Source organism: Zychaea mexicana (assembly GCF_025766255.1).
Source record: "Zychaea mexicana strain RSA 1403 chromosome Unknown BDB00scaffold_34, whole genome shotgun sequence".
Classification (NCBI taxonomy): domain Eukaryota; kingdom Fungi; phylum Mucoromycota; class Mucoromycetes; order Mucorales; family Lichtheimiaceae; genus Zychaea; species Zychaea mexicana.
Window position 1 is genome coordinate 163,291 of NW_026516697.1, and position 12,688 is coordinate 175,978.

Below are 12,688 nucleotides of genomic sequence, written 5' to 3' on the forward strand. Positions count from 1 at the left end.
AGCCAAGTACTACAATGATGCTACAGCTGTTTTGAAAGGTATTTCAATCGAGTTGCACGATTGCAAAAACGAACAATGGCTGTTCTTTTTTAAGCGCGTAGTACGCGAGATTTATATTTGCAATCTCAGATCTTAAGTAAACGCTGCTTCTGCAATTAACGAGATTGTTACATTTTGCGAAGTTATCTATATCTACGGTTTCCTGACTTTGCACATGGTCTTTGCAGTTTTTCAGTCTTACAAGTGCTCATCATTACAAAGTAAGTGACTTCGAGTAGAAGCTTTGCCAGATAAATCTATGAAGTTCTACCGTGTACTATATCAATACACGCTCTCTTGCTCAAGAGCTTCCCGATGAAGTTGGACAACGATTTTGGTATCATGTTTAATAAAAGCCCTTCAGTAAGGTCTTAAAAGACTTGCTTGGTGCATAGAGTACCTGCAGCCTCCCCGTAATTTAATCGCATGTTAACTTAAACTTGTGCTTTTCTGTTGGATACTATATATATAATGATGTGGCAACTATGTAGGCATTCCAAACATGCAGACCATTAAGCACAAATATCGAACTTTATGGTTCAGATTATGCATCATTAAGCAGTGGTATATCGTAGTAAAAGGTAATAGCTGGTTATCATATTCTATATGCTTATGTAATGCTGATATTGCCGGCCATCCATCATGAGCCAATTTCCTGTTGACTGCAGTGTCAAATTCAAGACCATGTGTACATGCACGTCATACAGCTTGTCATAGCTTGATTCAAATCCTGCTTTTATCCGGCAGTAGTACCAAAAGATACAACGCATCAATGATATTCAGCCGGAAAATTACCCTTATTGGCTTTGCGATCGCAATCCAAGAGAAAGGGCGCACTACTGCAGAGTATTAGCCAAAGAGTACAGTAAAGTACATAAGGTACAAATATTGTCGTCATAATCAATTTCGACTGTTTCAACCAGCGAGCAGTTGTTAGCTTTGCAGGAAGAGTCGACAGACCAAGCATTATTGATCGTCGTGTGCCGAGAGAGAAGTTAATAAGAGCAAAAAACCGATCATACAGCTGGGAATCAAATGAATTCAGAATATCCGTTGGTTGCAGGTTGACAGGAGGGTATCCACTGCCGACAATCCTGATATTAACCAGGCAACGACATGCGTAGGCAATACGCCACGATTGATTTGGTCGTCGTAAGGGGGGAGATGTACGCATAAACTGCCGGGGTAATACACTCCAAAGCGGTCATCCTGTGTATATGAATATATAGACTTTCCCGTATATCATCCAACATCATAGGCCCCATTCTATACTTGCTAAACAGATTCCCAAAAGCACCGTCTCTAGACACTAGCGCCCAAATTGTCACCCTGAGAGCTACACGCAATCCACAAACGTCACTCGTTACTCTTGCAGATCTTACCTCCGGTATGATAGCTCAAGCCTCCGACAGTATCTATCCTTATCTCGCAAAAACTTATAATTTTAATCTGGGGCTTCTAGCATATAACTGTTTCGAATACATGATAGGGAACTTGATTGAATCTGAGTCTCACCGGCATTCAGTACGATTGACACTTATTTTCACGTCCCTGGACCTGTTTGATAAGGGCAAAGCATAACATATTGTGACGGAGCTCTCTTCGACTTGAGTAGACAAAGTTCAACAATACTCGAAATATACAGAGAAACTTGATTCTAGTTAGGACGGTAACGCTGCTCAGCTCGCTGTATTGGCAGCTGCTATAGACACTTTCGGCTTTGTATAACACTCCCGCAAGAAATACAGCCCATCGTATTGTTTCTTGAACTGCCTCCCGAGTTCGACCATTGATACAGTATATCCCAAAGACAAATGAGTATCCACCTAGCATGCTTAGATTCGGGTTTTACAAGAGGTTCATAAACTGAGCCACCCAGATGCGCAATATTAGCAAGCTAGCACCAAAAGAAGCTCTGCAGATGTCTGCCTGACCTTCTTCCTTTCAATGTTCCGAGCCCATAATTTAAAGCTTCCTCTCTCCGAAATGCAGATGCTTTATCACTCACAAAACATACTATCCAAGCCAGTAGGCACCATACTCTGCGTTAGATGCTGCGTTAGAAGCTTCCGGATCTTTTGCAAGTTCTTGTACAGATGTGATCAATTTTTCTCATCCACGCATCCTACCAATATATACACACAATGCGAAACGAGTTAGGGGATGCTTTGCCATGCCCTAACTCATTAACACTTCGCCTATATGCTCAAAGCGCTACTGTGTAGCTTGTTCATCAGCCACCTCCAAACGCTCCTTCTGCTCTATACACATTTTCTGTAAGCGAACAAGGATCGATTCCATTAAAACACACATAAAAAAAAGAGCAGGGTCTATTCTTGAGAACAGCCGCACCGATGCTTTTAAAGGTAGGGACGTATATTTAACGCCCTACTAGAAAGGTCGTGTGCATCTGTGAGTGGGAGTTCACGCTTGTTGCCATGGCAACGAGTGCCATGGGGACCATGGTTGCTTGATCACGTAACTTCTGACACAACATAAAACGTGGATAATATAAAGATGCCCAACGGACTGTGCTATAAAAAGAATGTTGCCACGCACTCGCCTACGCGTTAAGCGTCATGCTAGATAAATTTCTATGCATTAGATATACTGTATGTGACCCAAAACTGATACGTTTCTGTTGGAAAAAGAAAAGGGATCAGCAATAAAATGTGTAGGGATTGACATGATCGTTGTGTATATTCTTTCTCTCTCAGTCATGGAACAGGGTCCAAGAAAGATAAAATACAGTATATAGAAGATTGAGGAAAAGAATGAAAAAAGGATTGTATATGTACTATGACACTTACTATCCATATCATCGTGACATGGAGCACATATACTACCACATATGTACATAGGGTATATGTGGTCAGAACTGTACTTAAAAATATTATTCGTTGTTGTTGTTGCTTTTATCACTATTTAGCCCTATACAGTACCTCAACATCAACCCATTTCTTGCCGGTAGTGATGAGTGTAGAGTTTCTCTTGCTTGATAAAATTTATGCACAACTCCTATTTAAGATATGACCAGCTATATCTCTCGGCAAGCTGTAGCCCGAAATGTTCCGCTCAGTAGATTTGAACTGTCATGCTTAATCTGCATCTGTCCCCGCAGAGACACAAGACAATAACCTGTCAATGCAACAACCCATGTTCCCGGTAAATAGTATGCTCTTTGCATAATGTTAGTAAGTAGGTCAACCTTGGGCTTATTGTTTTGTGCATGTGTATGTTCATGCACACAAATGTGAAACTGAATAACAAATGATGACATTGATGAAATAGCTTGCTATAAGCTTTTACCGATATCCTTGCTTCGTTGGATTATGCTAATGCATATATAAATAGTATATTAACAAAACCCGTATTACGTCCTTATTTAATCGAATTTTTAAAGTTGGCGTATCTTTTTCTGGTTTTACACGGTTTCTTTTAATTTTGATACTGCTGTACAACAATATATCAACTTTGTGAACAATAGCTATCACAGTACCAACAACGATACCAATCACAGCAATATATACTATGCCGCACCAAAGAAGCTCTTCTACCGGCAGCGAAGCAACGACGGTTGGCTGCTCAAAGAACGCCAGTGATAGCGGGACTCCAGTGCTAACAACATCTTTTCGTCCAGAGGGAGAAGCGAATCGCAAAAACAGCAACAACAGCCATAGCATAGCAAGTAGTAGAAACAGCACTGCTTGCGCCGACGATATCCAGGAATCCCAATCGGTCATTCTAGATTTCACAACAAGGCCACCATCGTTGTCACCACAACTTTCTTTTGCCTCACCAGAAAAACATCCTATTTCCAGCAGTTTCGATTATGCTGACACAGAAAAGCAGAAAGCGATATTGTTTGACAACCACCAACATCACCATGCCAAACTGTCGTATCAAGACCGGTATAATGAAAACGAGATCGGCGATAACAAAAAGGGGTCCTCATCTCGGTTACGTGAATGGATCACATTGTTTTCGAGTGGTGTGACTCCTTTTGGTGCATCAGATTGGCCGCCAGTGTTTATATGGATTATCATCATCATGATGTTCTTTGTTATGTCAGGAGAACTTTTACTCAGTAAAGAGACTGCTGGTAAGTAAAGAGATTGAGATGCTTTTCTTTCAAAAAAGTTATATATACTATACTTAATATTAGCAAAACTTATATATGATATAAACGTCAACATGTAGGCGAGTTTCTTGAGTTAAAGCCGTTCAATTATATGCTTGGGCCATCAATACAGGTTGGATTATGATTCATTAACTTTTCATGTAGAAAATAATCTATGAATTATAAAAATCTCACTATGTTTTCTTCCCAACCAAAAAAGATTCTCATACAAACCGGTGCCAGATTTCCACCATGCATGCGTAACACCACACATATGCCACCAACTCAAAATTATGTTTGCATCAATGCAACGACAGCAGAAGCAATCCAGGCTTCAACATCTCTTTCTCTTTTTGATCCTGCGAATGAAGCATCAAACGGCACAAATAATACGGGTGCTTTTATGATCGAGCCAACCATATGTAGTCTCGAAGATATATGTGGATTTGGAGGGTTTGCCAACTCAAAGACCCCTGATCAAGCGTTTCGGTTCCTGACTCCGCTGTTTGTGCATAGTGGTCTACTGCATTGGGCCATCAACATGATAACCTTAGTACTCTTGGGATTTAAACTGGAGCGTCTTATGAGTGGGTGGCGCTTTGGAGGTAAGTAAAAACAAAACAAGGAGGGGGCCGTATAAAAGACGGACGTTCACTTGGCAAGGACAAGAGCATTGAACAGTAGTACGTTAGTCGCATACGTTACTTCAGGCATATTCGGCAATGTTTTTGGTGCAAACTTTGCTCCTCCCACTACACGTAAGTTTGTGTTAAGGCGCATAGCATAAAAGTGCTTTAATCATATCCTCATTTTCAAAAATCTACGCTCTTAGCAAGTTTGGGGTGTGGTGCAGCTGTGCTTGGATTGATGGGATGCTTCTTTATCGACCTGGCATTACGATGGCGCATTGCTAAACAACCTTTCAAGCATCTAATCAAGCTCATTGTCTTTACAAGCAAGTAGATCACCAATAACAGTTTTCTGGTTTCGAAGATGTGTAACCGTCTTCTAACGCAAGTCTTTTTATATCTATACGTAGCCCTCGGGTTTTGTATTCTTGGAATCTTACCAGGGTAATAGTTCGCAATACATAAGAACAAAATTTCATCATTGTTTTAAAAAAGAGGACTGCTACTGCTACTACTACTACTACACTACTGCTGCAGTAGTATGATGCCCATGGTAGTACTTGATCTTTTGGCTAATAGTTCCCGCAGAGTTGATAGCTTTTCAAACACGGGCGGATTGTTCGCAGGCTTTTTGATCGGCATATCGATGGTCCCCGCTCGACAGGAAAGCAGAAGCAGAAAAGGTGTTCTGCTACTATGGGCAATACGTGTCATTTCTCTAGCGATACTAGTCGTTTCGTTCATATCGTTATTGAATAATTTCTATGGAGACAAGAGTCTTGATGAGGTATTTAAGAGGATGACAAAGTGGATTCATTTTAAAAAGCAGGTCTTGGAATAATAGAAGGAAACTCATTCTACAAAGTGAAATTTGTTTAGTTTTGTACCTATTGTCGCTATATTTCTTGTTTGCCAATAAGCGGCTTTTGCGACCAATCCAAGTGATTGTTAATAAAAAAAGGAATTCCGTCAAAAAATAAGACAACACCAGTTTCTGCATAAGCTGAATCTTTTATATTTCTATTTTCAAGACTACCCCTCCCTTCACCCCTCACAACGACTTTGGCAGGATGCTCCCAAGATCTTTATTCTCTGCCTCATCCTTAAAATCGCCACAGCAATACACTACTAATAGTGGTACGCCACCATTTTACCTTTCAATGCACCCACTCAAAAATTTCATTTCATATTTTTACTAACACGCGTTGATTTCGATCTCTTGCGTTACAATTGTGCACGTCAAATCGACATCAGCAAATAACAGCGGTGACGAAAGCCCACCACCACGCCAGCATAACTCGTCGAGATCGCGTAGAGAACGCGAACGACCGCACAACAACACAAAGACAAAATCAGAGGAGCCGAGCTCTCCCTTACTTTGCGCCAATATTGAATCAGAAACAGAGATGGATAATCAGAACTATGTAAGCGTCACCGATTCGTCCAATGCTTTCGATTCTAGCGATGACCAGGAGGAAGAAAGAAACACTGCGCCGCTCAACTTACAAGATCTCATGCTTCAGGTGAAATATCTTTATACAACCTATCTCACAGAACCCCAAATATTTTGTTATTCTTACGATTGGAAGAAGGGGTTGGGGAAGGAAAAAGATAAAAAGAAAAAGAGGAGAGGGGTATTTTTGATCGTCTTCAAACTGACAGAAAAGAGTATGGATTGATATACTAGCTTCGACATCAACAAGCCAAACAAGCAAGATACGTGGAAAAGACTCGTAAGCTCAGCCAGCGAATGCAGGAGACAAGTTTGCGAATTGCGCAGTTGACTGGCATGGCTTTGCAAGGACCGTCAACACTATCATCATCATCATCATCATCGCCGCGCTCGTCTCTGGGTGGATTGTCACGATTAACGTAAATATTTATATGTTGTACAATGCTTGGGCATGTTTTTTTTAATTTCACTAGGCAGCTAACGCATCAGTGCATAGAAGGAAAAGCAAAGTTGATACACCACCTACTCACAATAGTAACATTAAGCCAAACCGAAATACCATGGTGGTGGATATAGACGAAGAACAGTCGTTACAGCGACCGATGTACGCAAAACGTTCAGCAGGACCTCCACAGAGTCCATTACCACCGGCAAAAATACCACGACATAGTAGTAATAGTAGTGCTGCTGAATCCCAGGCCCCTTTGGCGCGACGATCGGTAACGATTTAATTTTCATTTGATGGATTATCAGTTGGGATAAAGTAGATTTGTCGTGATCGAATGAGTAAAAAGATCCTGTTAGGATGTCCGATATTATGTTAACATATCTGTATGTATTTAGGATCACCTGCCTACTCCACATCGAAATAAATCAAGCATACCAACGAATCCAGCAAGTACAGCACATCCTATTAAGCGCGTTAAAAAAACAGAAGAAATCAAGCTTGCTTCTCAGGATGTCTGCGATTTATATATAAACAGAAATCAAGATGTCAAGATGACTGCATTTGCGAAAAAACCTCGAAGTTTACTTTTCAATATTGCTGAAAATGACTCGAGCATGAAGGATCTGCTGATATCTACATCACTTAAAGGGTAATTGAGGTCACAAAGTATTTAAGGCAAAACATTTATTCGGGGGTGAACAACTTGATTGTATTGGTGTACTAACTGGCAATCAAAAACTACAAATTCAGTGACATGCAGTTCTGGTATGTTTAGGAAAGGGGCAGCAGCTAGTGATATACTATGCTAACTTTTTAATTTACTTAAAAAACCGATGAAACATGGTTGTACTAGGAATGCGGCAACTCGAAGGTGAGAAGCAGTAAATCCTCAGCCCACTCCCTGCAATGTGCGAAAGCTAACGTATTGAATATATCTAGCATGATAGCGAATAAAGGACCCGAGCACTTTTACAAAAATGGATGGATAGAAGAACTGTGCTGGATAACTCCTACCACACTAGCACTATGTATGGGTCGATCCAAACCGGAAGCAAATGTGGAATCTTCGGTTCTTCTCACTCATATCAAGGAAGTTAAAAGGGTAATAATATCGCACAGATCTTGTGGGAAAGTTTGGGGAAGACTGGAGTAAGTGCGTGATTGTGTTAAAATAATCTATATAAGAGCTAGTATTAACTGATTATCTTGTTTAGGATGATGTTGATATACGAGTGCAAGCGTTCAATGAGAATCCTCACGTAAAGGAGATGTTGGATATCGCTCCAGTTCAGCTCGGACAGACTGGTTCTGTAGGAGTTGAACGTGCTAGCTTTGTTACTGGAGGCAGTGATCATCTAGTGGTAAGTTTATAGATAATATACACCATTTATTATAATATCCATTACAGACGACGTATTTAATAAGATATACTAATGTTAAAGCTGCATCTTTACACTAGTGTCTTTGGGACATGATCCGGGATAGTCCGCAGGAAGACTTTGCTCTTACTGACGTGAACAAGCTTAATATCAATCATACAAACAGCGTGCAAGCACTATGCTATGACTCATATAATGACAGACTGTATACAGGCGGTGCGGATTCCAAGTTGTTCACATACGATATGGTCTCTCAGAAAACGATCAACGAGCTGAGGATAGGCAATAGGGTAAAGAACTTTCTCCACGTCGTACGCAAAGGAGCTGGAAGAAGACGGGTAAATGAAGAACAAAAACTTACGATGTTCATGTTTATTTTTGAATTTAGATCAATCATATTGAGAAGAATCCTAAAGATCCTAATCTGTCACTGATCAGGTACGGTATTTTAAAATAAGGGCGGGGAGAAAACGAGTACCGCGAAAAAAAAAAGAAAAAGATCAGAAGGGGGAAAACGGAAAACGGAAGACAAAGAGAAAGAGAGAAAGTGAGGGATGGCAAAGACGGCATGAGAACAACATCGTTGACTAACTCCTTTGCAATAATAGTCAAGCACAGACGAGTGATCAATTTGCGATATACGATCAACGCATGTTAGGAGTATGTGGTCTGCAATTATCGTTTGGATTCTCGGAAAGCGAGAATTTATCGCGCTACATCAAACCAGATTGGCACCAGGATGGTTATATCGTCGTGTGCGGCAGTCAATCTGAATCTAAAGTGCACTTTTGGTACGAAAGTTTGACGACACATACACCAACACACATGTGCTGGGGCTGTGCGAAATGCTCTTCAATTAAGCAGTTATTGATTCGCTGACGATGATTATGATTAGGGACATTCGCTATAGTGGAGTTCAACGCGGGCCATGCTTTAGTTTACCAACTCAAGGGACCGCACCGTCGAGGATACTTCAGACATTGTTCTTGCCTAATCGAAACACGTTGCTATCTGTTTCATCTACGCGAACGATGACTTGGACAGATTTCTCAGTGCAAGCAAATTCGAAAATTAGCACCATTTGAGTAATGCAAATCCCCACATAATTTAAAGAGAACAGTACAGTTCTAATGTCTATGGCGACTGTCATAGATATAGCGCATCATTCATATCATTTTCTTTCTCTGTTAACAATCCTCAACTCTATCATCTATTCATTACTAGCTTGTTTTCTTCATTTAACAGATTTGGGAAAAAAATTGTCGGTGTGATTACGGGATAACTCTAAATGGGAAAATTTTTCTTCTTTTGACAAAAATTTCTGAGCGGACAGTGTGGTACCAGCACTATTATGCTTAACTTAGCAGCATACAGTGGAGATGAAACTTCTTGGCCGATAGATCGAGAAGGTGATGCGAGGCAACTTGATCGCTATACTGATAGATAGAGAATATGTGTTAGTGAGCAATGGTAACTATGGCGATGTTGTAGTATAATTCCGCTCAAAAGGATTTTTTAAATTTATGATTTTTTTGACGTTGGTATGATGCTGATCCCATGATAGCCTATTCCACTTTGCTGTTTGAAACGCCAGGGATGATTATACAAACATCACTTAAACTAGCTAAAAGAAAGCTCTTTGTCATGTGCTTATTGTCATTGCTGCTGGCATAAAAAACCATCTATAGCGTACTATAGAATAGCTGATTTGATGTGGTTGCACATTCACGCAACACGTCTGTGTTCATCGCGCTGAAACAGGAAACGAGTACCTTCACGGTCATGAATTTGAAAGTGACTCTCGAAATTTTTTAATATGATTGGACAATGAACATTCGTGCCTTTTTTTCCCAAAAACTCCTATAAAAACAACTCGGTTGGCGGTCCGTTCTTTTCTTTTTTTACCTCTTATATCTTTTTTACACAGAAATGGAAAATTTCGCCTTCAGTTTTCTACTTTTTTGGGCATTTTTGCCTCTTGTGGTGCGCGCTCAAGGTAGTTATTTCTATTAAGATTGCTCATGTCGCTAGCTATTGTTTTGATGACTAAAGTACGTTTCCCGTATCAAATATTTTCTCGACGAAAACCAAAGAAGCCGAAGGCGCGGAAGAAGAATCATGCGCTCGTGAAAGCCTTGATGATTACAACATGCCCCTTAGAATCGGTTCCCTCTTCATTATCCTCGTCACAAGTGCTGTTGGTAAGTTTCTATAGGAAAGGCATTGATTGACCCGAATCTCATAATGTCAACATTAAAAAAAGCCAAAGACTGACAAGTACCACTTACTCTAAAAATAGGCACCTTTGTCCCCATGCTTCTCCACCGCATCCACCCGTACAGCGAGGGAAGCTTCCGTTATTGGGTTCTCACTGTCGGCAAATTCTGTAAGCTATGCAATAATATAAAGTTCTATTACAGCATAAAAATTACTTACAAAGTCTATTACGTTAATTTTAGTCGGCACCGGCGTTATCCTTGCTACTGCGTTCATTCACATGCTTCCTGAATCTCTCGAGAACTTCAGCAGCCCTTGCTTGAGTGAAGGGTGGCAAAGTTACGGTGCATTCGCCGGCATCTTTTGCATGATATCATCCTTTGCCCTCCAGCTACTCGAACTCGGTGCCGCCACCTACATGGACAAATTACGCGCAAAACGTCAAAACAGCGCCGAAGCCAGCTTCAACGAGGACGACATGGAGAAAAAAACTGGTCTCGAACACGGCCATGTTCACGGTGGAGCCCTGTTTGAAGAAGACGAAAAAGCTTTCCGTAATGTTGGCGTCATGATGCTCGAACTCGGCATTGTCATGCATTCCATAATCATTGGCATTACGCTTGCCAACACCGGCAATGACGAATTTGTCACATTGATCATTGCACTAGTCTTCCACCAGGTAAGATGTCTTAATAATGCACATGCAGCTTTCACACTTTTACAATAAGTGTAGCATACATTTTATGACACGGTACTAACGCGGAGTGATTAAAGTTTTTTGAAGGTATCGCCCTTGGCACAAGAATCAACGAAATGGAACACAAATCTTGGGTTCGCCCTCTCATTCTAGGTGGGCTTTTCATCATCATGACACCCATCGGTGTTGCCATTGGTATCGGTATCCACTCGTCATTTAATCCAAACTCTTCGTCTTCCGTGCTGGCCAATGCTGTTCTGGATTCGTTGTCGGCTGGTATCTTACTGTACAATGCCTACGTTTCATTGATGAGCGCTGAAATCAACCACAACCTCAAATTTCGACAAAGTTCGCTCACAAACAAGGCAGTTTGCTTCCTGTCCATGTATATCGGTGCTGGTTTGATGGCGTTGATTGGTAAATGGGCTTAAAAAGACCCATCTCTGTTCTTCACTTGGCACACAAAGAAAGTTAATACCCTTCCACACCCTATTTTTGCCACTATTACCATTCCTCTTCCTTTGGTCTCTACCTCCTCTTACTCAATTGTTCCTCCATAGTCATTTCTGTTGATACAGCTTAGCCTTGTTTGTGTAATCCTCTTCTACAAATATGTAACGCAATTATAAATAGCTATTATACATTAAATTCTCATCCCGTGTATTATTTTCATAATCATACCTTTCTTTTCGTGATACTTTCATCTTTTCAATGTCATAATTAATTATCATGTCGGTTTGATACCGGTATTAAGATCCGTTTCCCGTCAATGTTGCTCATATATACTGATTGAAAAATTGTTTGTTTAAGGATTGTAACGCATCGATGTTGACCAGTGTACAATGCCTCCTTGAGATCAAAAACAACGTCCGATTTTATAACTTCCCCGCAACCGATCTCCATAACCCAATCCTTTCCTTGAATATTAAATATAATGTCAGGCCGTAGCTTGTGCGTGTCCACATTGTCATGTTGTTATAGATCCATGATGTGACATCCCAGTTCAATTGTATAGGATCATGAACGGCACTTCCATAGACTCCAAAAGAGGTGCCAGCCTAAAAGGCTCGAACTTTTGGAAGAATGTCACCGAGAAGTTCGAAACCAACGGCAACAGCCACAACAGAGATCTGAAGGGTCTCAAGAATCGCTTGTGTAAACTCTGTTTACAACAACAAAGCTAGCGACGAAAGCGGTGAGCAGCTGGTAAAAAGCAACTTCCTTGAGAGTCATTTTTACGTTACTTATCTTTCATCCATCAATAGAAAGATCGCGTTAAAAAAGAATACGCGTTAAAGCCTCCGTTAAACAGTGGCAAGGCTTTCAAGATGCAGCATTGCTATGTCATCTTGAGGAAGAGGAGAAGTGGCAAGCCGTCGTTGCCAAGAAAAAAGATGAAGCATCTGTTCCAGCAGATGATACTGAGCGGCCCGTTGACCAGAAAAAGCCAAGGCTGCCAGCCTTGCAAAGGAGCGACGTCTTGACGACGATGATGCTGAGAACCAAGAGCGGGAGAAGAAGAGAGAGGAGTGGGCCGTGAAGCAGGCCGCTGCCATGGAGAAGAACGCCGTAGCTGCCAAGGTAGTCATCAGGCTTCAATAATGATACGTACCGACAGCAGGTGATGTGCGCCGATGTCAGCACGCTGACCGAAATATGACGCAAGTGGCTCGCGATGAAGCAAGCAGTCATGAAGAAGTATGAGC

The 12,688-nt window shown here is 41.1% G+C and overlaps 4 protein-coding genes across 4 annotated transcripts; all 4 read left to right on the plus strand.

Moving 5' to 3' along the window:
* The first annotated feature begins 4,629 nt into the window (after positions 1 to 4,629).
* BDB00DRAFT_822026 (uncharacterized protein) lies at positions 4,630 to 5,773 on the plus strand. The gene is made up of 6 exons (XM_053123441.1): positions 4,630 to 4,764; positions 4,852 to 4,917; positions 4,992 to 5,114; positions 5,199 to 5,232; positions 5,377 to 5,575; positions 5,668 to 5,773. The coding sequence occupies exons 1-6, from the start codon at positions 4,701 to 4,703 to the stop codon at positions 5,731 to 5,733; spliced, it is 552 nt and encodes a 183-aa protein (XP_052979927.1). The 5' UTR covers positions 4,630 to 4,700; the 3' UTR covers positions 5,734 to 5,773.
* Positions 5,774 to 5,785: 12 nt separating this feature from the next.
* On the plus strand, positions 5,786 to 6,944 carry BDB00DRAFT_822030 (uncharacterized protein). Its single transcript, XM_053123442.1, has 4 exons — positions 5,786 to 5,925; positions 6,043 to 6,311; positions 6,476 to 6,637; positions 6,764 to 6,944. The coding sequence occupies exons 1-4, from the start codon at positions 5,859 to 5,861 to the stop codon at positions 6,815 to 6,817; spliced, it is 552 nt and encodes a 183-aa protein (XP_052979928.1). The 5' UTR covers positions 5,786 to 5,858; the 3' UTR covers positions 6,818 to 6,944.
* Positions 6,772 to 9,550, plus strand: BDB00DRAFT_822038 (WD40-repeat-containing domain protein). Its single transcript, XM_053123443.1, has 9 exons — positions 6,772 to 7,338; positions 7,440 to 7,454; positions 7,543 to 7,560; positions 7,629 to 7,791; positions 7,904 to 8,050; positions 8,149 to 8,358; positions 8,457 to 8,506; positions 8,677 to 8,859; positions 8,964 to 9,550. The coding sequence occupies exons 1-9, from the start codon at positions 7,241 to 7,243 to the stop codon at positions 9,151 to 9,153; spliced, it is 1,074 nt and encodes a 357-aa protein (XP_052979929.1). The 5' UTR covers positions 6,772 to 7,240; the 3' UTR covers positions 9,154 to 9,550.
* A 425-nt stretch (positions 9,551 to 9,975) lies between these two features.
* Positions 9,976 to 11,657, plus strand: BDB00DRAFT_822046 (Zinc/iron permease). Its single transcript, XM_053123444.1, has 5 exons — positions 9,976 to 10,064; positions 10,162 to 10,269; positions 10,368 to 10,454; positions 10,528 to 10,964; positions 11,060 to 11,657. Exons 1-5 carry the CDS (start codon positions 9,998 to 10,000, stop codon positions 11,411 to 11,413), a joined length of 1,053 nt encoding a protein of 350 aa, XP_052979930.1. The 5' UTR covers positions 9,976 to 9,997; the 3' UTR covers positions 11,414 to 11,657.
* Positions 11,658 to 12,688: the final 1,031 nt, after the last annotated feature.

What these genes read in the sequence shown, in the direction of transcription:
- BDB00DRAFT_822026 (XM_053123441.1), top strand. Translation starts at nt 4,701, where the DNA reads ATGATAACCTTAGTACTCTTGGGATTTAAACTGGAGCGTCTTATGAGT. An exon ending in GAGTGGGTGGCGCTTTGGAG is followed by an intron (nt 4,765 to 4,851) that starts GTAAGTAAAAAC and finishes GTAGTACGTTAG; the next exon opens with TCGCATACGTTACTTCAGGC. An exon ending in CAAGCTCATTGTCTTTACAA is followed by an intron (nt 5,115 to 5,198) that starts GCAAGTAGATCA and finishes ATCTATACGTAG; the next exon opens with CCCTCGGGTTTTGTATTCTT.
- BDB00DRAFT_822030 (XM_053123442.1), top strand. Translation starts at nt 5,859, where the DNA reads ATGCTCCCAAGATCTTTATTCTCTGCCTCATCCTTAAAATCGCCACAG. An exon ending in TACAAGATCTCATGCTTCAG is followed by an intron (nt 6,312 to 6,475) that starts GTGAAATATCTT and finishes TTGATATACTAG; the next exon opens with CTTCGACATCAACAAGCCAA. An exon ending in CATCATCGCCGCGCTCGTCT is followed by an intron (nt 6,638 to 6,763) that starts CTGGGTGGATTG and finishes TTGATACACCAC; the next exon opens with CTACTCACAATAGTAACATT.
- BDB00DRAFT_822038 (XM_053123443.1), top strand. Translation starts at nt 7,241, where the DNA reads ATGACTGCATTTGCGAAAAAACCTCGAAGTTTACTTTTCAATATTGCT. An exon ending in CCTAATCTGTCACTGATCAG is followed by an intron (nt 8,507 to 8,676) that starts GTACGGTATTTT and finishes TTGCAATAATAG; the next exon opens with TCAAGCACAGACGAGTGATC. An exon ending in GAATCTAAAGTGCACTTTTG is followed by an intron (nt 8,860 to 8,963) that starts GTACGAAAGTTT and finishes GATTATGATTAG; the next exon opens with GGACATTCGCTATAGTGGAG.
- BDB00DRAFT_822046 (XM_053123444.1), top strand. Translation starts at nt 9,998, where the DNA reads ATGGAAAATTTCGCCTTCAGTTTTCTACTTTTTTGGGCATTTTTGCCT. An exon ending in TCTTGTGGTGCGCGCTCAAG is followed by an intron (nt 10,065 to 10,161) that starts GTAGTTATTTCT and finishes CGAAAACCAAAG; the next exon opens with AAGCCGAAGGCGCGGAAGAA. An exon ending in TTGCACTAGTCTTCCACCAG is followed by an intron (nt 10,965 to 11,059) that starts GTAAGATGTCTT and finishes GAGTGATTAAAG; the next exon opens with TTTTTTGAAGGTATCGCCCT.